We start from the raw sequence: 25,199 nt of genomic DNA, 5'->3' as shown, positions 1-25,199 counted from the left end.
TGCTTCGACACATCTCATCTGTGATCTATGCCTGCAATCCAAGGCTCTGTCCTCCTGTAGGGCCATCCATGCTCCGCTTTTAGTTGGTCATCCTCTCAACACAGTCAGTGGTTGGAATACTATAAACTAAAAGGGTGACCACCTAAAATAGTAGCTTGTAGTGGCTTGGTCAGAAGTCATCATAAAAATGATACAAGTAATTCAGAACTAGCCTTCACTACTGAAGGGGAGAATTAGTTATATTTTACACTTTCAACTAAATTAACAATGCCGATTTTACTTTGTACCTTTTATTCGTATGTAATTGGACATTTGTATATTTGATTAGTCCCTCAAAGCCAAGAAACTAAACATCAAAATGTATCAGGTCTGGAGTCTAACACTGTTAATCGACAACAGGGCATTTTGCTGGCCAGTGCATTTAGTTTACAACCAACAAATGTATTGCACGTCCAGTAACTTTCAACCTGACCACCGCAGGTATTTGTCTTGTGATGCTTTAATCATTCTCAGAAAATATGAAACAGATTGCCTCAGAATATAAAAAATAAGAATCATGTGTCAAAGTATAAATTAGGATTTACCGAGTGAGCACAGCTCATCCTGTTTGTCCATTTCCCCTTTACAGAACACACCATCACGCCACAGGCAGCAAACAATCACATCTTCCCAACAAAGGCAGAGAATACTATAAGCAGCAATCTTAAATCACACAGTACATTCTGTACACATGCGCTGCATTAAAAATAAAACCGATTAAAATTGTACAGAATCGTGGACATTAATCTCACACTGACATCCGCTTTCACATAATCCACGAGTTCCAGGAAAACAAAATACAGTACAGTGCATTGACATGGCATACTTGAACATATGTGATAACATGAGACCCAATAAATACAGTGAGAGTTTCTGACCAGGATGGACATTCTAAGAGAACCTCATAGAATGTTCCAAGCACAACACCCGATACTGCAAGGTCTGTATATGGAGATGTGACTCGAGACACACTTAAAGTGTATAATAAATCCAGTCTTGGCTCAGTGATTAGGCCAGGGGTGTCAAACTCTTGGGCAACTGATTTCTGGTCTAGGACTTAACAGAAATATGTAACTATCCATTTTCTTTGCATTTCATACTTTGTCAAGTGTATGAGTTTCCACCTGCACTATCCAATGGCACTGTTCTATGACAGTGTCTGAATGGCAGTGTTGATTTATGGTTATAATCAAGACCATAATGGTCTATAAATATACAGAAACATGTGATGTTACTGTTAATAGGGTTTGGCACTCTGTAACATAACCTTGAGTTTGTACAAATAGGACAAGAAGCCACAACAACTTAAGGTATAGTGACATTTTCTTCTTAAAATTAAATAGCTATTAAATAAAAGTTAAATAGCTCTACAGTTAAAAAGTTAAATAGCTCAACATTGTATAATGTTTGTTCAGTAACAGGTCTCCCATAATTCATACAGGATTAACAAGGTTTGGTCCAAATTGAATCAACCATTTTGTGGGATTTCCTGTCAAGGTGGCCGTGGGAAGCAAATGATGAGTGCAAATGCACACAGCATTCCCAATATGCATGTCTAGATTCACCTCAAGTGGTAGTACATCATTTTAAGTAATACAGGGATTTGGAAGGGGGGCAAAAGTGAGCAGAACTGGTACTCTTTTCTGACGAGTATCAGCCCAATTCTATATTCACAAGTCAGTCTCTAATAACTTTGCTCAACCCGTCTTTTGGGCAGCCCTTCATATTGGGGCAGTTTGTAGGTGGAGAACTCAAATCGTCTGCAATTGAATTCAAGCACTGTTTGTAAGCTGTTTTTCATGAATCACAAATAGTTCAATTTCCAGGTGTAGCTTAATTAAAAGAACCATTTGAGCACAGCAACTCTGTTCAACCAGTGAGCATGAGTGAATCTGATAAAAGAGCCTGAAATGCTGACAGGCAAGTCCATTGGCTGTCATAAAATTAACGGTTTTGATTACTAAGCTGGCATTGTCCATTTTTAACTTCTCAGTGATGTTCAAAGATATATCAGCACACTAATACTATAAATATCCCAAATTGAGCTGCATTAGTCACGTTGGTGTTTATAGTGAAAGCAATACATGACTTGACTCTCTGATTCGCTCTGCCTCACACGTTCTTCAGTGCAGCACTGGCACACAGGGATGAGATGCAAGTGTGGCCCTCGTGGTAGGTGATTTCAATGTACACACAACAGCCCCTTTGCAAGTGTGGCAGAGGCATGAGGAGAGCGGGTGCCACTCAAAGATAGAACGAGAATGGATGCGAATATTGTGTGTTCATTAATTAATACATTTCGTAATATTTTTTTTCCCCCTTTGTTACTCGTCCGAAAAAATCATCCCACGGACCAGTTGGGGCTCGAGGGTTTGACGTGGGTTTGACACCCCTGGGTTAGGCATAAACTGTAATTAGTACTGGAATGAGATGACGGAGTTCACTTTGTACACATGAAAGGAGCGGTTCCAGAAAACTCTGGTGAAGTAGTTTGTGTAAGGCGAATAGTTAGACTTTATCACTTGGCAGAACCTTCCGTGCTTGGAGAAAGAATATACCTCCCCTTTGTCATACACCACCTGATTGGGAGAGGAGGATAGTGACCGTCAGTGTTAAAAAGATATGGATGTCATCATTATGCAGTACCTCCTTTTGAAAAAGTTATGTTTGTTTATTAATTAAACAGTACTTGTTTGTCAAATATACATTCACTATTAGGAATGGGGGTGGTTACAGTAGATGTCTATATACTCACATGTCCATTTGCGACATCCAACAGTTCTTTGATCCTGCAGCCCTTGCTATGACTAAGCTCATTACAAAGTGACTCTTCAATGATCACATAGTTTGTCTTGTGAGAGGTCAGAATTTTGTAGACGTCCTCTGCTGACCTCATTGCATAAACTTGGTAGGTCTGTTAAGAATGGAAAAAGAAAAGGGTTTGGTTTAATAATTTGTAAATGTAAAAGAAAAGATGAGATATTAAATGACAAAAACTAAAATCTTCTTTGTGGATACATGTTCAGATACTGGATTCTGATTGGCTTAAAACAGTGGTAAATCAGTCAACAACCTTGAGTTGGCTCATGGACCCCGCCCACTGTTGTGTTGCAGTTGTAACATGTCCAAGATCAATGAAGTTACAACTGTGTTTTCTTTCATTTATGGTAGAAGTGGTAGAAAAGCCATTTACCATTCGAGGCTTCGCCTCGTGCCACAACCCTGAAACTGGTAAATCAGCCAACAAACCTCTCATGGTAAATGGCTTACATTCATCTCTTTCATCTCCATTTAAAAAACATATACAGTAGTACCAAGCAGGATATTCTCCCTCGAAATATGCCCTTATCTTAAAATTATCCTACTCAATCATTTGTGTTTTCAGAAATTGACTTATGCATTTGTATTATGTATTTCCTATTTCTCATTGTTCAGGACATTTATGGTGCCAACCTTTGAAACACCTGCAACTTGTGAAGGTGAGATTCTTTGAAATTGAGACTACCTCGTGTTTCTGTTGTTTTGCAAAAAAGGTGTGCGTGGTACTCACATCTTCACTCGTCCGCAGCAGGCTGTCTGAGTAAAGGGGCAGACTGGTCACAGACCACCCTGAACATAGCTTCACTGTCCCCAGCAGCTGAGGACTGCCAGCAAACACTGCTGCTATTGGAGCGTTTCTACTGTAAATAAGAGGAGAGAGAACAAACAGAGTGGGAGAGAAGACAAAAAGTATAGGGAAAGTACAGGTACCCATGTACACAAACATCTTTAATAATTCATATAATATCAATTATGAAAATATTGTATGTTGTTTATTGTTTATTGAATGGATCCCCATTAGCTAAAGGCAAAGCGACAGCTAGTCTTCCTGGGGTCCATATAGGATACATATCTATACTATAATTTTGCGAATGTCTGACTGAGTGAGTGAGTGAGTGAGTGTCTGTCTGTCCCAGCGTTTCTCCTCGGTGGCTGGAGCAATTGATCTGAAATCGCATCACTATCAGCATATGAACACACCTGACATAACTGTGAAGCCCGTTTGTCACTTTCACAAATCGTATGCTGTATATTGGCATTTTTATGGTGTATCTATATCTATTTAGCCTACAGTACCTTTTGTGACCACACATGTTAAGGGAGGGGCGCTGTTGTTCAGGCCAAGCACAATCACACACAAACCCACACACACACACACACACACACACACACGGGGGGGGGGGGGGGGGGGGGGGGGGGGGGGGGGGAGTGTGTGTGTGTGTGTGTGCAGGCGGGCGGGGGGGGGGGGGGGTTCTGGCCCTGTTACAGATGTTGTCCAAAAATCATGCAGATCAGTACACAGTATCTCTGTAGCCGTTAAACGGAACGGGTATTTCTTACATTGATGCTCCTACATCATGCAAGCACCAGTTAAAGTTACTTTCCATCCCTCATATACTGTGTGCACAGTGCACATCCCATAACCCACACACTGCACATCATTTTGGAGCTCATATCTTTGAACGGGTAAGGGCTAGTAAATATAAAAACATGAATACATAATTACAATGAAATACAAAAATAACATAATTTCAATACATAATATAAATTCAACAATGTCAAATTAAGATTCCAGTCATGTGGTCAGCTGCAACATATGTGTCTTTAAAGCATACTTAAAAGATAATTTGGTTTGCGTGAGATTAATATGAGAAGGTAACAAATTCCAGAATGACATTGATCGATAAATAACCTGTGTGGACTGAATTATGCAATAATGTTTAAGAAACAACAACCCATTCTTTCATGCCATGCATATAGTGGAGGAATTTGATGACTTACTTGATCCAAGTCATCAGCTCTACTGTATCTGGGTCATAGAACTCCTGAAGTTCATTCAGCTCTGCTAGGACACGTGGAAAGTACTGCAGAGAGAGGGGAAGGCAAATGAGATAAAGAAATACTGCCATTCTAAAGTATATCCACACAAAACTTGAATATTATGCAATGATTAAGTGAAACAACAATAAACTGAACAATAAAGATTAAGGATCAACCCTCACCTCTCTCCACAAACTGAAACCAATGATGGTCGGCACTGCTGTACTCAATATCAGTGCCTGCAGGGAGACGAAGAAGACACACTTAAAAGCAAGGAGGTGTCTTAAAAGTTTTTACCACTAAGCTAACCTGTGAGCTTGCTCAGGGGAGAAATTGAATTTTGATTGAAGATGTGTCAACCACTAAACAAATACAACCACTCCTATTGTTTAAGTTCTCACACTCTACCTTACAGATTAGTCAGGATTCACTCAAACGTTACATAGTATAGCTCAAGCGCCGTTTACACAGCTTTGTTTTTCTAGAGAAAACGTCAAAATAAAATGTCAGATAATGCTGTCCATTTAGACGACAACTGTGTTTTCTGGGGTTGAAAACACAACGAAGTGAAACCGCCTTTCTAGAGTGGACTTTTTTCAGAGGTCGCTCCAAAGAACCGCAGCGGTGGATGAGGTATCTAGCTTTTTATATCTATGGGTGGAAGTGTTTGACTGCTCTATTTGGCAGTGCATCACCTCCATCTAGCGACATGGCATGCCCACTACAACGTTTTAATCACTGTTGTGTCATTTTCTCTAGAGACTGTTGCCGACTAAACATGGTCTATGAAGCTTTAAGTCTGCTTGATGAATGCGTGAAACTGAGTATCACAAGCACAAAATAACTTTGATCACATAGGAATATTATTTGGCAGACATATTATATTAGACCACTAGAATGGTATTCAATGTCTCTCACCAGCACAACAGGATGAATGGACTTGAGTTTGAGCCACCTGAACATAGTCATCCAGAGGTCTGGAGAGCACACACCAAACGCAGTGAACATGCAGACGTATGGCGTCCATAAATACTTCATCCTGCATGACAAAGAAAGTTAACAAATAACCATTTTGTAATGACTGCATCCTGCTGCCACTTATGGTGAATATATCACATAACATATAGAGTCTAGACAATAACACACTGAAAATCCCTTTTATGCCTATATATGGAGATCCTTGTGATGCCTGGGGAACCAAATCCCTTTTATGCCCATATATGGAGGTCCCTGATGTCATTAATATAAAGCCCATATCTGTGAATGCCAATATTATAATCACTGTGATGTCAGGGGATCCAAATACCTTTTATTGCAATATATGGAGATCCCTGTGATGCCAGGGGAACCAAATCCCTTTGGTTCCCCAAATGATGGCCAAGACATGGTGCGCCCTTAGGCGTCTTACTGGTATATAATAATATTCACATTCTGTGTGGATGTACTTTATGACTGTGCTTTATTTGTATTATTTGTATTAGTAGTATTTTACTACACTTAATTGTATCTACATTTTCCCCCTGTCATAAATGAAGAGGATTGTCTGTGTATAAACATACCCCTCAAAAACCATAGCCAGTGCTCCAAACAGCAACGAGTGGAAAACATGATAGATGACCTCAGGCTGCTCCCCTATTCGCCCATCCTCAAGTTTGAGCTTGGTTTTCATTGGCTGGCCACTGAAAAAGAGTAAAAACATACAGTATTAACAAATAAATGTAATTTTGGGTAGGAGTGGTCTGATCAGGATTTTTGGGGCCGATACCGATCACATTATTTTCCTCAGCCAATGGCAACAAAACAAGAAAGCTAGCTCAGCTCAATCATTTACACCAATATGAGGTAATTGCAGATTCCCCCAGGTAGAGAAGACCTGGGGGAAAGGAATTCGCAAAGTTATGGACATGTATAATTATTATGGATAAGTATAATATAGTATGATATAATGATAGTTTTATTGATTTGCAAAGAAAAAAGAGAGTAAATGCTCATGATTTATTAACTGTGCAATGTTGTTTATTCAAAATTCACTCAATAAATCATGTTCGGTAACATTTAAATAACTTTTATCAAAAATAAAAACGTCTAAAGAAAATGGATATGAGCAGACAATGAGATGCAATGACACCCCAGTATGGTCATGTCATCCACATACAGTAAACAAGAACGAGGTCAAGGGTTCACTCCACATTCTAACCTGAGTCTTCTGTAGATGGTCTGCAGGGTGGACAGCACACAGACCAGGAGAACCAGGACGTAGAAAGGCAGCACGGAGGCCTGGGTCAGCCGCAGAAACAGGTCCTGGGTGGGGGTCTGGAATCCCTCTTGGCACAGCAGGTGGTTGGTGACAAAGTCACTTTAAGAGAAAAAAATATTTAATTAATTATTACAGATATAAAAATCCCTAAATGAGAGATACTGAGATGGATATTTATACGTTAGAGATGAACACAGAGTGGTAAAGAGACATATCATCACTGTCTGGAAGAAACCTTGTATCTCCAAGTTTCAAATTTGTATGTTTTTTCGTAAAGTAAAGCGCTGCTTCATCGCACAAGACTTGTGAAAATAGCAGATCTACAAGCACACAACGCCTCGCAGTGCGAGGCGTTTCACACATACAAGGTTTCCACCCGACAACGACGATATGTACAGTAATAGAAGGGGTGTACTGAATACTGATATACTAATAATGGCTATTTAACATTATGGGAAGACATGCAACATAAATCTCCAAATGTTGCCACTCACGTTGTTGAGATCAGCCCAAATTTCACTTCAAGGAACTTCAATATGAAGTCATCTTCACTGATTGGGAAAAGCTTCTGTGAATGAATACAAAGATTGGGAAAAGCTTCTGTGAATGAATACAAAAAGAGGTGCTGTTGAGCAGCCTTGAAATGTACATGCATGCACGCATGCGCACACACACACACAGCCTTGAAATTAATGGATACCACCGCTCAGTTCATATTTTTGTATCTAGAGCTGCACAATTATGAATGCTATTTGGATCACAGTAAATACTAAAAGCTATTAAAATTTAGGAATTTAGCCGACCCCAAAGTATCTTTTGTTTATACAAAAAGACACTTTATAACTGATGGTAGTATGGTAGTTATAATGTGTTGTTCCGCTGGCCTTATAATGCATTATGACCAACACCTATGATACACTTCATAAACATTGTTATGCATACTTATAAACATGAAAGAAGAGAGTTATGAAGCCTTATAAGTGCACTGCAATGCACTTATAAATGTGGTTATAATGAACTATCAATCCGACCTTAAAGTAAAGTGTTACCGATTTTCTTTACACCAAGATATTCTGTACAGACCGAGCTAGTCAGACTGCACCAACTGATGTAGCACAATATTAAATACAGCATTCCTGGTCTCAAGCTTACCTTGACCACATAGCTGAAGGTTATTCCTGTGGTAAAAACCAAGTAGAAATGCAGGAACAGTTTCCTCAATCTAGCCATCAGCGTCCCCGTCTTCATGTTTTTCTGAAATCAGAAATGGAATGGCTTTATGCACTTTTCACAAAGAATAATACATGCAATTTGCAAATGTACCGTACTTGAGGGTGGCTCAGTGCTAAGCACTGTTTCTCCCACATCCAGAAGGTTCTGATTGAAAACCTGAATATGTACAGTTTGCATATTGCCCACCTGTCCACGGAGGTTTTCCTCCCACAACAAAAGTAATCCATGTTAGAGACATACTCCTGCCAGAGCCCCTGAGCAAGATGCTGATCCTTGGGCACTGCTCAGAATTTCCATGCAGGGTTTTGCAGAAAATCTCCGTTAAGTTCTTTGCTTTTTTTTTTTTTTTACTTGAATGCTCATGCAATGAAACACAATATGTGTTACATCACTGCACATGAAAAAACAATAATTATACAGAGATTTGACTCGTTAACTAAGAAAATCTACCCTGAGGAAGGCTGAGGACGAAAACATGTTAGCTTGTTGTGTGTGTATCAGAGTCTTCGTCTTGTATGTATTCACTTTTTGAGTACCGATATTTCCACTTCAGTGGTTCTTTTTTTTAGTTGTTTCTGTAGATGAGCACCTGCTACTAAAGAAGCACTCAGAGGAAGCACACCTGCACCCTGTTTTGATGGTATCTGCGCACATCACAAAATGATGGTAGTTTTGTTGTTGCTAAGTCTAGACAGCAGCGTAATGATTTCTAACTGAATGATACAAAGCTTGATGGATTTTAAGGACAAATATGTTAATAGAAAAGAATGTATACTTCTGTGCACACACTTTTCACTGCTTTATTAATTAACCAACGTTTCGGTTACATAGGGACCTTCATCAGTTCCCCATGTTCAATAATAATATAATAATGCGATATGATTTATTGTTGACATGTCATCTGTCCATGTTGGTCCATCTACTGTGCAATGGTTGAGAGAGGAGCTAACTCTACCTGAAAGTACCTCGCGATCACTGAGCTTATCAGGAGGCTGAGCATAGGGGAGCTGAGTAGAACGGGATTCTGGAACTGGAAAATATAGGCCAGGAACATGGAACTGAAGTACACCTTGTGAATGTCAGCCATCTGTGCGTCATAGAGAGACATATGATGGCAGAGAGAGAGAGAGACACACAGAGACCGAGAGAGAGAGAGAGAGCGAGATGTAATTTAATTTCTCCAAATTAAGTGAAATACATGAGCCCTTTCAAGTCATAGCCTATGTTTAAAATGTTTACACAAGTCCTTATAATGAAAGTGACAACAACACATTAATATTATATCAAATAAAACATTTACATTCTAAACAGATTTGGTATTTTAATGAGTTACGAAATGTATTCTTAACAGGGTGGGGAGGAATGTAAGGAATTTATTACTTTCCGGGATGGAAGCAGGTCAAAGGAGTCGAGCAGGAAGAGAGCCAGGGCTTGAAAGAAGAGCACATAATGGCTGTGTTCCCAGACCAGGAGGAAGATAAATGTGGTGGCACTCATAGAAAGATAGCAGAACATCTAGAGGATGGAGGAGAAACCATTTTTATATATCAGTGTAATTATATAAAGTCTTCAAAGGTCATGTAGCAGTGGATACATTCTAATAACAAATCCATTTGAACATTAACACAACACATTTGTGCTTTATAAGATAATTCGGTTATAAACGTTAGAGTATTTCTCTCTTCCACTGTTATTTTTGGTCTTGCCATTGATGCACTACTTACATTAACCAATCTAATCTACAAGCTCACAGTGGGTTATGATGAGTTTGTTGATCTTTTAGTGGTTAGTGGATAGTGGTTAAGGGCTCGTACACACTGCACAAGTTTTTGCACCGATTATGCTGTCGCCGACCATTTTTTGGCGCTCGGCTCGCCGACAAAATCGCCGATCTGCTGCAAGATCCGACTTTGGTCGGCAAGGTTTTGCTCGTTGTGTGTGAAAAGCACTGCGAGAAGATGTCTATCTCTCTCTGTGTGTGTGTGTGTGTGTGCGCATACAGAGAGACAGAATGAAAATCATTTGCGTCCTGCCTCGCTGCACGCACATATCATGGCCACGGGAGCCTTTCAAGTTTTCGTTGGACATTGGAATAAAAATAAATGTTGGCTATAGGTCTCAGGTCTGTATCGCATCCTGGTGAAATATCTGTCAGTGTGTAATCCCTTGTCAGCGATCAATCTTATAGTGTGAAAACCACAACGATATCATGACAAGACAATTTAAAAAAAGTGCAGTGTGAAATACTTTAACAATCCAATAATCGCCGACCACTTAAATATTGTACAGTGTGTCTGAGCCTGAAGATAATAATAAATATAGTCAAGATAATGAGACACTCACCTCTGTGGCAGGGCTGATGTTGTTACTAAGGAATCCTGTCAAAGCTGCCACTTGACAGGAGAAGTAAGGCAGAGCCCAGTTCTCTCGCAGAGGAATGGCATAGTCCACTTTGGTTGCATCTGATCTGCGGGAAATAAATGGTAAAAAAAAAAAAGAATATATATTGTTGGTGTTAGTGAGGTAATACATGCATTTCAAATGGACACTTGATTGATTAGTCTGCATAGGAAAAGTTACAGGACAGTACAGTTCACCGATACAAGTTAAACTAAAAGGATAAACACTGTAAGAAAGCCTCTGGGCTTGTATCAATTGGGATCCTTTTTTAAACTCATACAACGTTAACATTTCACAGACTACATGAGTTATGGATATAAAGGACTGGGGCCAATAATGGAAATAATGAATGCTAGAAGTACAAGGGAAAATGTTTTTCCATAAAACAGGAATGAGGTTCTCAAATTCCACTCACCGATTGATGACATACCAGGCCACAGCCAGCATACCTGCTACCCAGCTACCACTCATCACCCAGCTACACACGAACAGGGCGGTGACATAGACAGCCTGAAGGCCTAACACTGCTCCGATGTAGAAATAAATTGGCTCTATCAAGTCCTGTTGGATGCAGGAAGAGGATAGTCTGATACCTCAAGAATTTTTCACACACAAAGCAAGCATGTACTGTACAATTAATGTCTACATTAGAAGCCACTTTTTCCTTTTCCTTTGTCAATTATTGTATAAGACTTATCCATAGTTTCTAATGGTACATGCATGCCATAGTTTCTAATGGTACACACATGCAAACATTTGGCTAATTGTGACTCATTCACCACAGTGTCACTGTCAACACACAGTGGGGGATGATTCTGAGCATTTTAGCTCTATAATAAATCTTATGGGTTAATAAAAGCTGTTCTATCAAAACCATTAGTATACATATCATCAATCTTTTATTTATCCTTTAGTTAAGGGTTTAAATCTGCTGCCGTACTGGGACTGCAGTTATGCACAGAGCCTACTGTCTTCAGACTGAGTACACGGTAATACTTTAACTGTTACCAATATTCTAAAGACACTATTCTGGATAGCCTGAGTTCGCTTGAGAGGCACTGGGCTGACCTGGCTTTCTGTGACTCTGTAGATGAAGCTAGTGATGACTTCTGGGTACAGGGAGAGCCGCTCCACTGCATTGATGGTCTGACCAGCAACGGTCCTGTTATCTACAGTTAGCTCATAAAACCCTGAAAAACACAAACAGGTAAGAACCCACACAAACTGAAAGAAAGAGAGCAGTGTGCATGTCAGTTCAGGGTTTCAAAATTAGCTACCTATTGGGCTATAAAGAGGTAAGATCATTCAAATTCAGAGGAGAGACACATTTATTGACATTTAGTTCCAGCAATATATATATATAAGAGAAGAAATGACTGCACCTCTTTCGAAAGTTGGTGCTGACAGCATGTGCTTGTAGTAGTAATAATAGAGACCACTGCCTCCCTGGAAGGTGATTTCACGCTCAAAATCCTGAGGTGCAGGACAAAAGAACAACAACATGCAGTCAACTGTGGAATTTGCTGTCAGGTGACTTGGCTGATGACAATAATGCAACCTACCGGTCTACTTGAAAACCAAAACTTCCTGTCATGGTAGGCCGAGAGGTACACAGCGTAAAGCATGCCACATGCAACCGCTGCCAGACACCCAAAGAACAGTTTCACCACCCGCTGAAGAATCACCGCTGAGAAGTGAAGAGATAATAATGATGATGACATGGCAGTGACATTGCCTGTTGTAGTGATGATAGTCTCGCGTGGCCAGACTGTTGCCTCCCACAACATTCAAATGCTTCTGTCATACAGTCTGGAGAACGGAAGCTCTGATCATAAGTAAACGATAAAGCGGAAGTGAAGCCTTCCCACTTGTTTTGTCTTTACATTTGCGCAAATGTGTCCTAATAAATTAAAATCATCTAAGCATAGCCTATAATAGCTTGCTGCTTAGCAGAAATAGAAATACAAATATATAGTTTTGCAAACGGAAATGCCAGCTTCTGTACTCGGATTTCGGGAGATATAGTTCCAGACGCTATACAGCATTCGGAGATAGTGGAATAGTTGTCTGGCTAAGCGAGACTATAGTGATGATGTCACAGTAAACGCTGTGTGGTTCTCAGAATTAGAAATATTGCTTTGAGAACTAAGTCTGGAATATTTTGTCTGGCATATACCTGTATATACACCTGCATACTTACAACTGGAGGTGCCCCTGGAACTTTCAGCGGTCAACTTGTCGCTGGCGGTGACCTCTTCTTTAGGTTGAGCGTCCTCATTCTCCAGCTCCTTGTCATCCTCATCCTGCACCTTCAAATCCTCCTCGTCCTCATCTTTCACCTCTTTGCCAGCTGCAGCAGCTGAGTCACTTCCCACATCCTCCTGTGGGTTTACCCCCAACGGACCTTCATTCACACCTGCACCACAGCAGAAACTGTAGTTCAGGGACCTTTACTACTACGACGAATCAAAAGTATTTTCATTAACCCAGTGGTTCTCAAACTTTTTCATGTCAAGGACCCTGAAATTGACACGTATTACCCCGCAGACCCCCATTTGAAAAGATATACAAGGGACCCCCATATAAGAGAAGATTTTACAGATTCTCAACCATTTTAATTTCGACGACCCCCAGTTTGACATGTTTAGGCTACATACCCCCATTTCATAATGGCATTATTTCTATCTCTGGGACCCCAACTTATTGTAAAATCAATGCTAATTTAACTCAGAGAGTGTACACATTGTGTCCATGTGTACACTCTCTGAGTTAGACCCATCAGGGTCCATTTGGTTCCTAACTATCATTTAGTTGAGGAGCTCCTGGAACTCCCTCAAGGACCCCTGGGGCCTGAGGGTCCCCGGGCCTCACTTTGAGAACCAGCGCATTAACCCATTTGGAACTCTCAAGTGTACACATACCCAATGGGTCCACTTGGTAACATGTGTACACTAAAGAGTTTAAAGGATTTTAGTCAACTTACATGTAGTGTGTGAGTCCTCCTCGTCTTCCCCTTCCTCCCCTCCAAGCTTCTCAGTTTTCCGACATCTTAACTCAGTCATGACTGGAAATTAAAGCCCAAGTCACCCGAGTTGACCAGACAACATCATGCTAGCTGGCTGCTCGTGTAACGCCTGTGTGGCTGGTGAGGCGAGTGCCTCAATAATGCTATGAAATAAACAAAGTGTTCCTCCAGGAAGGAAGGCAGCGGTTAGCTGCCTGCTAGCAGCTGCTGCCTTGTGGAAATGTCAAGTATAACCTGCTACGAGAGAGCGCGTCACGCTGTAACATTCAAGACTGCTCTTCAAAGCAAGAACCGGCAAAGCTGTGTTGTTCCCAGGCCTTTTACAAATCAAATAATACCATATCATGTGAAGATATGCATGATGTCTGGCGAGAAATTCAGATTGTGCTCCACAAAGTCAAAACGCCACTTTCTGGCACCACCAGGGCATGGCGGAAGTTGCGGATGCAAAATTGCAAATAGAACAGGCGAAGAAGAACTGAACAAATAAATAAAATAAACTTCAATAAATAAAATAAACTTCAAACCAGTTTTATTTTTTAATTTACAGTCAATGTTGCAGACAGACACATTTTGTCTTTCAGTTGACCGATAGCTTGAGTCACTTTGAAGTTAGTTACAATGAGATACCAATTATTTTTTATGTTGGAACTTTATATATCACAATCTTTTCACCAAGAGATTCAAAACAACAAAAATATATTTTTGAAAACCTTTAGCAGTTCTACCACCCAGTATGCTTTACACGTGCTATAAGCTCCACCATGTATTATTCAAACAAAGCAGAACAGTAGTTATAATGTACATTCATATGTATCAATGCTGATACATAGGTTTTTCTTACAGGCTATTCCCGATGACACAAAAGTAAATCAGGTAAAAGGCAAAGTAGAAACCATGTGTATAAAATGTATTCACACTGAACGTGAACAGAACCAATATAAGTCAATTAATACATTTATTGCACTTCAAATCAAAATATTAGAGATATATGACCATTGTAAGCATTGGACGGTATGAAAACTACACATTATGATTATTGTGGCAAAAATAGACCCTTGGCTAATTGTGAAAATCAAAATATACTTAAAACTTAAAATTACACTTAAGTTAACCACTTGAACTGCCAGCATCCCTAACCTAGGGGGAATGTTACAAAAAATGGCCGATCTACAAGCTCTCTGGCCATCATTGATTTGGAGAAAAAACACAAATGACGGTGAAAACTATGTATTAAATTATATATATTTTAGGCCTATATTTTAATAGAACACTATGTAGCAGATACCTGTACTCATTTTTCATACAACTTAAGTCACGACTTCAATGTTGCATTTCTCCAATATTACCCTTAAGATCATGGTAATTTCTGGGTGTTTGGCAGTACTCTTCTTAAAGTTAATCAAAGGCTCATCATCAGAGCTGTCACTTGATGACTTTGGAGACACGTGAGAGGCAGTCTTCATCACGGCAGTCTTCTTAATGTTTATCAAGGGCTCATCATCAGAGTCACTTGATAATCTGAGTTCCAAGCTCTCACCAGCATCATCATTCTCATCATTCAAACAGGAGGGGTGAGAAACACTTGATGACTCTGGACAAATGAGAGGAGACAGTATCAGATAAAAAGTTAGCCCTAGAATATTTGATCTTACATACTGTACATTAATTGTATTCCAAATACACAGCCATAGATCGGTTATATATATCCGTGCATACTTATCGCTGCGGGATCAATCTCCTCCGCATTACGAGTGTACTCACCCAATGATTCATTCCTAAGACTTGGAGTTAGATATTGTCCTCTAGTTTCATATTCCTTTCTGCCAGAAAACGTGTGTTTTCCACATCTACACGGACGACATTCTCTCTGGGCCAGGGGCCCAGATTGAGTGCAGGACTGAATATATCAAAACTAGAGGACAATATCTGACTCACAAGTCTTAGTTAATTATTGGGTGAGTACACACAAAGTACGGATAACATTTACCGGAATGTCACAGAGGTCAGTCTGCTAACCGGGCGCTGATATGACAATCTATGGCTGTGTATTTGGAATACATTAAATGTATGTAAGATTAGACAAGAAAAACAGCAATGTGTTCAAGAGGTCATCCAATAATACCAAACTCACATTTCTATGCCATTCTCACAACAATTATATGTGTGGGAATTTTTCAAATGCATTCTTGTCTCTTACCCAAAACAGTACTCCTCCTTGCTGGTACAGAGGTCCTTACAGGTTTCTCCTGCTTGCATTTCAGTTTTTCCAAAGGCACATCGTCATCTGAACTGCTATCTGAACACAATGATACTAACATAATGGAAAAGGTGAAGTCATAAAATTAGTTCATGTTGAATTTTTCCCCATTTACTTATGGACACAACAATAATATTTACTAAATGTTACAGTATATCCAACTGGTCAAACCTTTAGTTTGTGTTCTCCTCTTGTTGCACTTCATTTGAGTCCTTTCTTTAGAAAGAGCCTTAGTTGTTTTCTTTTTCACCAAAGGTTCATCATCTGAGCTGTCACAATGTTCTAGACATGGAACAATAATACATTATATTTGGGAGGAAAAACAAAACATGGGCAAAAAGAAATTAGATGTGAATGCAAAGTAATTGAGAACAGTTCTCATATTAATATGTACCCTGTTTATGTGGAATAATAGCTCTTTTTATTTAAGGTAGTTTTTCTTGATGTTACAACAGATGCCGCTCTCTTTTGTTGTGTCTTACGTGTCACGGCAAGTTCACTTTGTTCATCATTTGATGCTGTTTTAAATATCTAATATTACAGATAATTATAATGTTTCTTTTTTGTACACTCAGAACACTTATGCTGTAGTCTCACCTTTCTGGCCTCTTTTGAGAGTTGTTGGTTTCCTCCCAGTTTTGTTGGACACTTTCCTCAAATGTTTCTCATCTGAGCCATCTTCCTTAGTCAAATCTGAAATGGTTGGATAAAACAGATATTTACAAATAGGCCCCTTTACCTTTCCAAAAAATAAATCCCAGAAGATATCTAGTCTCATATCACAATGTCAATGAGGTATGTGCTTTTATGTTAAATGTCAACCTAAACTACAATATTCTGTAGTGATCTCCTCCCATCCAAGCCATGTACGACTAACACTGTGTCAGCAAAGACCGTTTGGTAGAGCATTTTTTTAAACAAGAATACAATCTTACTTATAGAACTATTTCAGCATATATAATAATGAAAAAACATTCAATGTATCAAAATAAAAATGAATTAGTATAAGTTGTAATTATTCATAGTAAATAGTACGTTTTTAATACTTTAGTTGCCTCACTACCTTTACTATCAATTGACAAATCTACCATTTGGTAGAGCATGTTTTCAAAAATGATTTGACCATTATTAGATTTATTTTTATTGCATCAAGTTACATATTCATGTTCAGTCATCTCTGAGATAATATGTAAAATAAATCATCCTATCTTTGAAATTCCTGCAAAACAGCACCCAGATGTCAGGAGTGAGTTTGTCGTGTTTGACTTCCTCTGTGCCCTGAAGTGGATATTCTTGGCCATAACACCTCAACCAAATGGTAGAGATGGCTCAATCAGGTTGAGTTAAGTTCAGCATTGTTTTCAAAGAGAAATAGTCCCAAAAACATCCCAACCACAGTCTGTTTAAGATGTTGCCGCATGGGAAAGGACTACGCAGTCTCAAAGCTACTGGAAACAGACAGCAAAAAAGCTTCTTTCCACGCACAATCAGGCAGATGAACGAACTGTTAAGAATGAGAATGATCCAGGGAAAAGGGAAACGCTAGCCAAACAGATTCACACAACAACACAAAACTTTGAAGAAAGGGTCTGTAATAGTTCAAGCAATAAATTATAGACTTTTGTACCTGCTGTCCTTTTCATCTGAGAGTTGCCATTGCTGCTTTTCCTCTCAATATCACTAGTTGCTGATTTCTTTGCAAGAAGAGAACTTCTAACGTTTATCAGGGGTTCATCTTCGGAACTGTCATCTGATTCATGCAACACAAAGAAACGTTATTGTAGCAGGTGCAGTACTGAAGGCTTGATGCAACAGGTGAGTTATTTATGATTAGCGGTAGAGACCCACAATCACAGGTTTATGACTGTTTTGCACAGTGGTCAGTAGCTTCATGCCCTGGTGCAAAATCCTTCATCTAATTTTTATATATATTATTAATCTGATTCCCTTTGAATCATGGGTTTAAAACGTGTGCCAGTGATACCTTAATTACAGACAACCACAAGGCATACAAGAGACATCATACAAAGTATAAATAAATGCATATAAAATGATCACCTGTTGTCTTATTTTCTGTGCAGTCCAGTTTTTTCCCATTGCTCTTCGTCTTTTGTGCTGCTGAAGACGTCTTTGTTTTCTTTATCAAAGTCTCATCATCTGAAGTGTCTTCCATCGCTGCTAATAACAGAACACACACACACACACACACACACACACACACACACACATCAGTATGATACCATTCTCGTAACATTTCTAGGTGTGTTCAATAAGGTTTCATAGTCCTTTCAATTCTAATTTCTTACCCAAAACAAGATTGCTCCTTGCTGGTACAGAGTTTTTCCTTACAGGTTTCTCCTGCTTGCATTTCAGTTTTACCAAAGGCACATCATCATCTGAACTGCCATCTGAGCACAACACGATACGGTGACGTGACCGCAATGGAGCTATCATAATGGAAACGGTGAAGACATGAACATAAAATTATACTGGTAATCATGGCATTATGTTGTTTGGGTGCATGCAAGCGGTCAGCAAAATATGACTGCTCTGTTCGCCCCCTCTTCATTCAATGATACCCGCCGGTGAACAGCTGACTTTACTATTACCACCTGACTGACGTAGCCACCAACACCACGTGACCGATTTGTGAATAGCGAGACCAGTGAAACCATAACAACCCATTAAAATCTCTATACCTGTCACCAACATTATACAAAGTAATAAAACCAGTAAGACTCCCTAATCGGGAGATAAGCGAACGTCACATCGCATACAGAAACTTTAGAAGGCAATCGTAGCCAATCAGGAGGGAATATGGGAAATGGGACAGATCCATGTTGATGACATGACTTTAGAGATACTGTGTACCGCTTTGCGCGATTTTATGCCCAACTCTGTAGGAGCAGTGTCCAAAAATGTGTTTTGCAAAAATCTGCCTGATGGTGGCGCTAGAAGAGGTCCATGTGAGAAATCAGGGGCGGAGGATGTGATTTGCCATCCAAGGAGTGTGTGTGCAAAGTTGCCAACGGTGGCGTGACAGACGGAGGGACAGCCGGTGGAGCTTTTTCAGTAAATGCATGTAAAATGATCACCTCTTGTCTTATTTTCTGTGCAGTCCAGTTTTTTCCCATTGCTCTTCGTCTTTTGTGCTGCTGAAGACATCTTTGTTTTCTTTATCAAGGGCTCATCATCTGAAGTGTCTTCCATCGCTGCTAATAACAGAACACACACACACATCAGTATGACACCATTCTCTTCTAACATTTCTAGATGTGTTCAATAAGCTTTCACAGTCCATTCAATTCTTACCCAAAACAGGACTTCTCCTTGCTGGTACAGAGGTTTTCCTTACAGGTTTCTCCTGCTTGCCTTTCAGTTTTACCAAAGGCACATCATCATCTGAACTGCCATCTGAGCACAATGCGATACGGTGACGTGACCGCAATGGAACTATCATAATGGAAAAGGTGAACAGAAGACATGAACATAAAATGAGTCATTCTTAAATCATTGCCCGCCACATGACAAGTTATGTTTTTTTAACGCTGGATGCCGATGTTCGCTAGCCTATGGGTCACCAAATATTTTCTGATTCCGGGATCGTCATGATGTAACTGGAAACAAGCCTTTTTGATGTTGTTTTTTTTGGGGGGTTGGGGGGTCGCCCCTTTGGAAAGTGAGCGGGCATATTGTTATGCCATAGAAAAAGATTCAAAATCTCAGTGTGTTTTCAAATGACACTAAAAAGTATACAAGAACAAGAGACATCATAAATGTATAAATAAATGCATGTAAAATGATAACCTGTTGTCTTATTTTCTGTGCAGTCCAGTTTTTTTCTATTGTTCTCAGTCTTTTGTGCTGCTGAAGACGTCTTTATTTTCATTATCAAGGGCTCATCATCTGAAGTGTCTTCCATCCCTGCTAATAACAGAACACACACACACACACATACAGCATGATACTGTACCATTCTCATAACATTTCTATGTGTGTTCAAAAAGGTTTTATAGTCCATTCAATTCTCTTCTATTCTTACCCAAAACAGGAGTCCTCCTTGCTGGTACAGAGGTCTTCTTTACAGGTTTCTCCTGCTTGCATTTCAGTTTGACCAAAGGCACATCATCATCTGAACTGCCATCTGAGCACAATACGATACGGTGACGTGACCGCAATGTAACCATCATAATGGAAAAGGTGAAGACATGAACATAAAATTAGTAATCATGGCATTATATTGTTTGGGTGCATACAAGCGATAAGCAAAATATGACTTCCCCGTTCGCCCCCTCTTCATTCAATGAAACCCGCCGGTGAACAGCTGACTTTACTATTACCACCTGACTGACGTAGCCACCAACACCACGTGACCGATTTGTGAAAGGCGAGACATTGGGAAGTGAGCGGGCATATTGTTTTGCCATAGAAAAAGATTAATAATCTCAGTGTATGTTTTCAAATGACACTAAAAAGAAGAATACAAGATACATCATACAAAGTATGAAATGCATATAAAATGATCACCTGTTGTCTTATTTTCCGTGCAGTCCAGCTTTTTTCCATTGCTCTCCGTCTTTTGTGCTGCTGAAGACGCCTCTGTTTTCTTTATCAAGGGCTCATCATCTGAAGTGTCTTTCATCCCTGCTAATTACAGCGTACACGTACGTACACACACACACACACACACACACACACACACACACACACACACACACACACACACACACACACACACACACACACACACACACACACACACACACACACACACACACACACACACACACACACACACACACACACACACACACACACACACACACACACACACACACACACACACATTCTCATAAAATGTCTATGTGTTCAATAAGGTTTTATAGTCTATTCAATTCTCTTCTATGCTTACCCAAATCATCATCATCATCTGAACTGCCATCTGAATCCCTTGCACCATTGCGCTCATACCAGCTCGGGGGGCGCAATACGATACGGTGACGTAGCCGCGATGGAACTATCATAGTGGAAAAGGTGAAGACATGAACATAAAATGAGTCATTATTAAATCATTGACCACTACGTGACGAGTTATGTTTGTTATGCTGAATGGATGGCGCTGTTCGCTAGCCTATGGGCCTCCAAATATTTTTTGATTCCGGGGTACGTCGCCTGATGATGTCATGACGTAACCGGAACCAAAACAGCCTCATTGTTTTGCCATGGAAAAAGATTAATAATCTCAGTGTATTTTTTCAAATTACACTAAAAAGAAGAATACAAGAGACATAAATGAATGCATATAAAATTATCACCTGTTGATGTCTTATTTTCTGTGCAGTCCAGTGTTTTTCCATTGCTCTCCGTCTTTTGTGCTGCAGAAGACGTCTTTGTTTTCTTTATCAAGGGCTCATCATCTGAAGTGTCTTCCATCGCTGCTAATAACAGAACCCACACACACCAGTATGATACCATTCTCATAACATTTCTAGGTTTGTTCAATAAGGTTTATAGTCCATTCAATTCTCTTCTATTCTTACCCAAAACAGGACTCCTCCTTGCTGGTACAGAGGTCTTCTTTACAGGTTTCTCCTGCTTGCATTTCAGTTTTACCAAAGGCACATCATCATCATCTGAACTGCCATCTGAGCACAATGCGATACGGTGACGTAACCGCAGTGTAACGATCATAATGGAAAAGGTGAAGACATGAACATAAAATTAGTAATCATGGCATTATATTGTTTGGGTTCATGCAAGCGGTCAGCAAAATATGACTTCCCATGAACTGTAAAGCCTTATATATTATGAATCGAATTCCCTTTTGAATCATAATGAGTTTAAAACTTGTGCCAGTGATACAGTACCTTAATTACATTGCCATGGAAAAAGATTAATAGTGTATTTTCAAATGACACTAAAAAGAAGAATACAAAGTAAAAATAAATGCATGTAAAATGATCACCTGTTGTCTTATTTTCTGTGCAGTCCAGTTTCTTCCCATTGCTCTCTGTCTTTTGTGCTGCAGAAGACGTCTTTGTTTTCTTTATCAAGGTCTCATCATCTGAAGTGTCTTCCATCCCTGCTAATAGCAGAACACACACATACAGTATGATACCATTCTCATAACGTTTCTATGTGTGTTCAATACGGTTATGGTCCATTCAATTCTCTTCTATTCTTACCCAAAACAGGACTCCTCTTTGCTGGTACAGAGGTCTTCTTTACAGGTTTCTCCTGCTTGCATTTCAGTTTCGTCAAAGGCACATCATCATCATCTGAAGAACTGCACAAAGGGACTATAATAATGCAAAATGTTAAGACATGACCATCAAATTAGCCATTATTAAAACATTTGATGCATGGAGACACACACAATAACAGGTTTATGAATGTTTTGCACAGTAGTCAGTAGCTTTGCGCCCTGCTGAAATATCCTTGAGCCCATATTTGCTGCTCTAGAATGTCATGTAAAGATAGTATGAACTGTAATGCCTTATACAGTGAGTTCACTTGTGTCAAGCTCCGGAATAAAATAAAAACTGGCCAAATAAGCTCCACTATATATTGTAAGTTCAACATTTCGATCACACTCAGCTATTCATCAGATCCGAGTGTGATCCAAAGTTCAACAATAAGCAGTGGATTTCGTTTGGCCAGTGTGCAGACCTTATTTTTATTTTATGCTTTGTTCTCTGTCCTGCACCTGGCACATTTGGATGTGTGTTCAGCACCCTTCCCAAACTTCTCTGGACTGGAATGTCAGATAAATGTGAAGTGTAATACTTTATTGAAAGATAGAATGCACCATTCATGAAACAATACATTTTGCATACAACGGTAGCCACAACCAGACTCGATTAACCACCTCAGTAAACCGTTAGTATAACAGATCTGAGTTAGACTGTACTTGGTACCCCAAAAATAGCCCATCTACAAGCACATAGCATGCCACGAATCGATGTGTTGTAAGCTAGCTAGTAGAGCAGCTATTTTTGGTAAGCTTCCTCTCCAGAATAGGGATGCTGGGATTCAAGCGGTTAACTCCTCAATTGACACTAAAATGTTTCATTTGATTGAAGAATACAAGAGACAGTTACAAAGTATAAATAAATGCATGTAAAATGATCACCTCTTGTCTTGGTTTCTGTTCCATTTGTGCAGTCCAGTTTTTTTCCATTGCTCTCTGTCTTTTGTGCTGCCGAAGATGTCTTGGTTTTATTTATCAAGGGCTCATCATCTGAAGTGTCTTCCATCCCTGCTAATAAGAGAACGCACGTGCACATATTATACCATTCTCAAAACATTTCTAGGTGAGTTCAATAAGGTTTTATAGTCCATTATTGTCTCTTCTATTCTTACCCAATACTGGTACAGAGGTCTTCTTGACAGGTTTCTCCAGATTGCATTTCAGTTTTGTCAAAGGCACATCATCATCTGAACTGCCATCTGAGCACAAAGGACAACAATCATAATGGAAAATGTTAAGACATAACCATCGAATTGTGAATTATAATCAATAAATAATATGTTTTCCCCCTTTACTTATAACTAGAAGCTGCGTCTAGTCGGCGACCTGGCCAACTCGGAACAATGTAAATAGGGAATGAATGCCCCGCCCTTTAATGCAAACCCCATTATACCTGTTTTCATAGGATCCGTTTTGACCATCTGTCTGCCTGTGTCCATTTATGCCCATATATGGAGATATCTGTATCTGTCTGTCTGTCTGTCTGTCTGTCTGTCTGACCCGTTTTGAACATCTGTTTGCCTGTGTCCATTTATGCCCATATATGGAGATATCTGTATCTGTCTGTCTGCGTCCATTTTATGCCCATATATGGAGATCTTTGACCATCTGTTTGCCTCTGTCCATTTATGTCCATATATGGAGATATCTGTCTGTGTCCCTTTTATGCCCATATACGGAGATATCTGTCGGGTCGAGGCAAGGCCCCTGTATTGCACATATATGGAGATCTCTGTATCTGCCCATATGCCCATATATGGAGATCTCAGTCTGTGTCCCTTTTATGCCCATATATCTGTCTGTGTCCCTTTTATGCCCATATACGGAGACATCTGTCGGGTCGAGGCAAGGCCCCTGTATTGCCCATATATGGAGATCTCTGTATCTGCCCATATGCCCATATATGGAGATCTCAGTCTGTGTCCCTTTTATGCCCATATATCTGTCTGTGTCCCTTTTATGCCTATATACGGAGATATCTGTCGGGTCGAGGCTAGGCCCCTGTATCTGCCTGCAGTGATGTCACAATGACTCAGCGCTTGCGCCCGGCACTGCAGTGATGTCACAATGAGTCAGCGCTTACGCCGATTTTGCATGCCATTTACTAAACTTGTTATATTCATAATTTTCTTATGATGGTTAGTTAGACTTCCTACAATAAATATTTTGCTTATTTTTTTTTTACCACTTTTGTCTTTTCCCAAATTATTGTTCAAGTCCATGGTTGAGCTCTTTGTGGCTTCATGCAATGGGTTTTCATCTTTTTGTGGCTTCTTTAGAAAGGTTGTGAGGGGTACATCATCGTCTGTGAAGTAAGAGACATGATTTATCAAACACTTTGCAGATAGCAAGAGTAAATTCCGAGGCTTCCATAGAGCCGCAATATTGGTGAGTTTGACGTCGTTTAATACAATCAGATAGCAAAAAAAAACGTTTTGATGTATTGGCTAGATTCATCCGATTATAAAAAAAATCTAGTGTTGCAATTTGCGGCTATGTCTTCTCCATGTCAAATAGATATACTTCAATCGGACAAGGATACAGTTACAGTATATGAATTTCCCTCCATTCTATTTTCAAACGCGTCCCTTTCACACGGTAGGGAATGGCCGCACCGTGTGTGGCACCAACACAAACAGCATTTGTCAACAAACACAACTACAGCTTGGTTAAACATGCCAGTAAAGTGTCGATAGCAGTTCAATTGTGTCTCGGTTACCTGATGAGTCGTCTGTAACGCCTGTGAGGTGCATTTTGTTTTGGTTACGCGCGACGCGTTGTCAGAGATAATTATGATAATTTAAACTCCATAAACCGCTGAATGTTATTTTACTCTCCACTCCGTGTTGAATATGGCGCGAATGGCGTGACGAGG

General features: G+C 39.8%; 2 protein-coding genes across 8 annotated transcripts; both read right to left on the bottom strand.

Moving 5' to 3' along the window:
* Positions 1 to 332: 332 nt before the first annotated feature.
* Positions 333 to 14,211, bottom strand: LOC308292681 (putative C-mannosyltransferase DPY19L4). Of its 2 annotated transcripts, none has more exons than XM_080735083.1 (19): positions 13,773 to 14,211; positions 12,990 to 13,205; positions 12,352 to 12,476; positions 12,172 to 12,262; positions 11,858 to 11,979; positions 11,205 to 11,350; positions 10,733 to 10,856; positions 9,770 to 9,904; positions 9,345 to 9,476; positions 8,309 to 8,410; positions 7,651 to 7,724; positions 7,097 to 7,255; positions 6,459 to 6,578; positions 5,818 to 5,938; positions 5,082 to 5,138; positions 4,861 to 4,943; positions 3,590 to 3,719; positions 2,795 to 2,953; positions 333 to 2,618 (listed from the first exon to the last, which is right to left on the bottom strand). In XM_080735083.1, the coding sequence occupies exons 1-19, from the start codon at positions 13,849 to 13,851 to the stop codon at positions 2,454 to 2,456; spliced, it is 2,340 nt and encodes a 779-aa protein (XP_080591209.1). In that variant the 5' UTR covers positions 13,852 to 14,211; the 3' UTR covers positions 333 to 2,453. The 2 variants fall into 2 exon arrangements, with proteins under 2 accessions (XP_080591209.1, XP_080591210.1); XM_080735084.1 differs by having other exon boundaries at positions 3,590 to 3,716.
* A 568-nt stretch (positions 14,212 to 14,779) lies between these two features.
* LOC308292221 (uncharacterized protein) lies at positions 14,780 to 25,176 on the bottom strand. Of its 6 annotated transcripts, none has more exons than XM_080734517.1 (21): positions 25,044 to 25,176; positions 24,510 to 24,629; positions 23,437 to 23,523; positions 23,207 to 23,335; positions 22,260 to 22,373; positions 22,040 to 22,159; positions 21,615 to 21,719; positions 21,390 to 21,512; positions 20,987 to 21,091; positions 20,602 to 20,721; positions 20,117 to 20,218; positions 19,882 to 20,001; positions 19,387 to 19,527; positions 19,170 to 19,289; positions 18,381 to 18,521; positions 18,133 to 18,252; positions 17,702 to 17,824; positions 16,672 to 16,767; positions 16,246 to 16,356; positions 16,015 to 16,128; positions 14,780 to 15,408 (listed from the first exon to the last, which is right to left on the bottom strand). In XM_080734517.1, exons 1-21 carry the CDS (start codon positions 25,075 to 25,077, stop codon positions 15,125 to 15,127), a joined length of 2,529 nt encoding a protein of 842 aa, XP_080590643.1. In that variant the 5' UTR covers positions 25,078 to 25,176; the 3' UTR covers positions 14,780 to 15,124. The 6 variants fall into 6 exon arrangements, with proteins under 6 accessions (XP_080590643.1, XP_080590645.1, XP_080590647.1 ...); XM_080734519.1 differs by having other exon boundaries at positions 18,133 to 18,249; XM_080734521.1 differs by having other exon boundaries at positions 19,170 to 19,286.
* Positions 25,177 to 25,199: the final 23 nt, after the last annotated feature.

The sequence above is a fragment of the Nannobrachium achirus genome (assembly GCF_963921795.1).
Source record: "Nannobrachium achirus genome assembly, chromosome: 10".
Taxonomy (NCBI): Eukaryota; Metazoa; Chordata; class Actinopteri; order Myctophiformes; family Myctophidae; genus Nannobrachium; species Nannobrachium achirus.
This window is presented reverse-complemented; position numbering and strand designations above follow the sequence as displayed.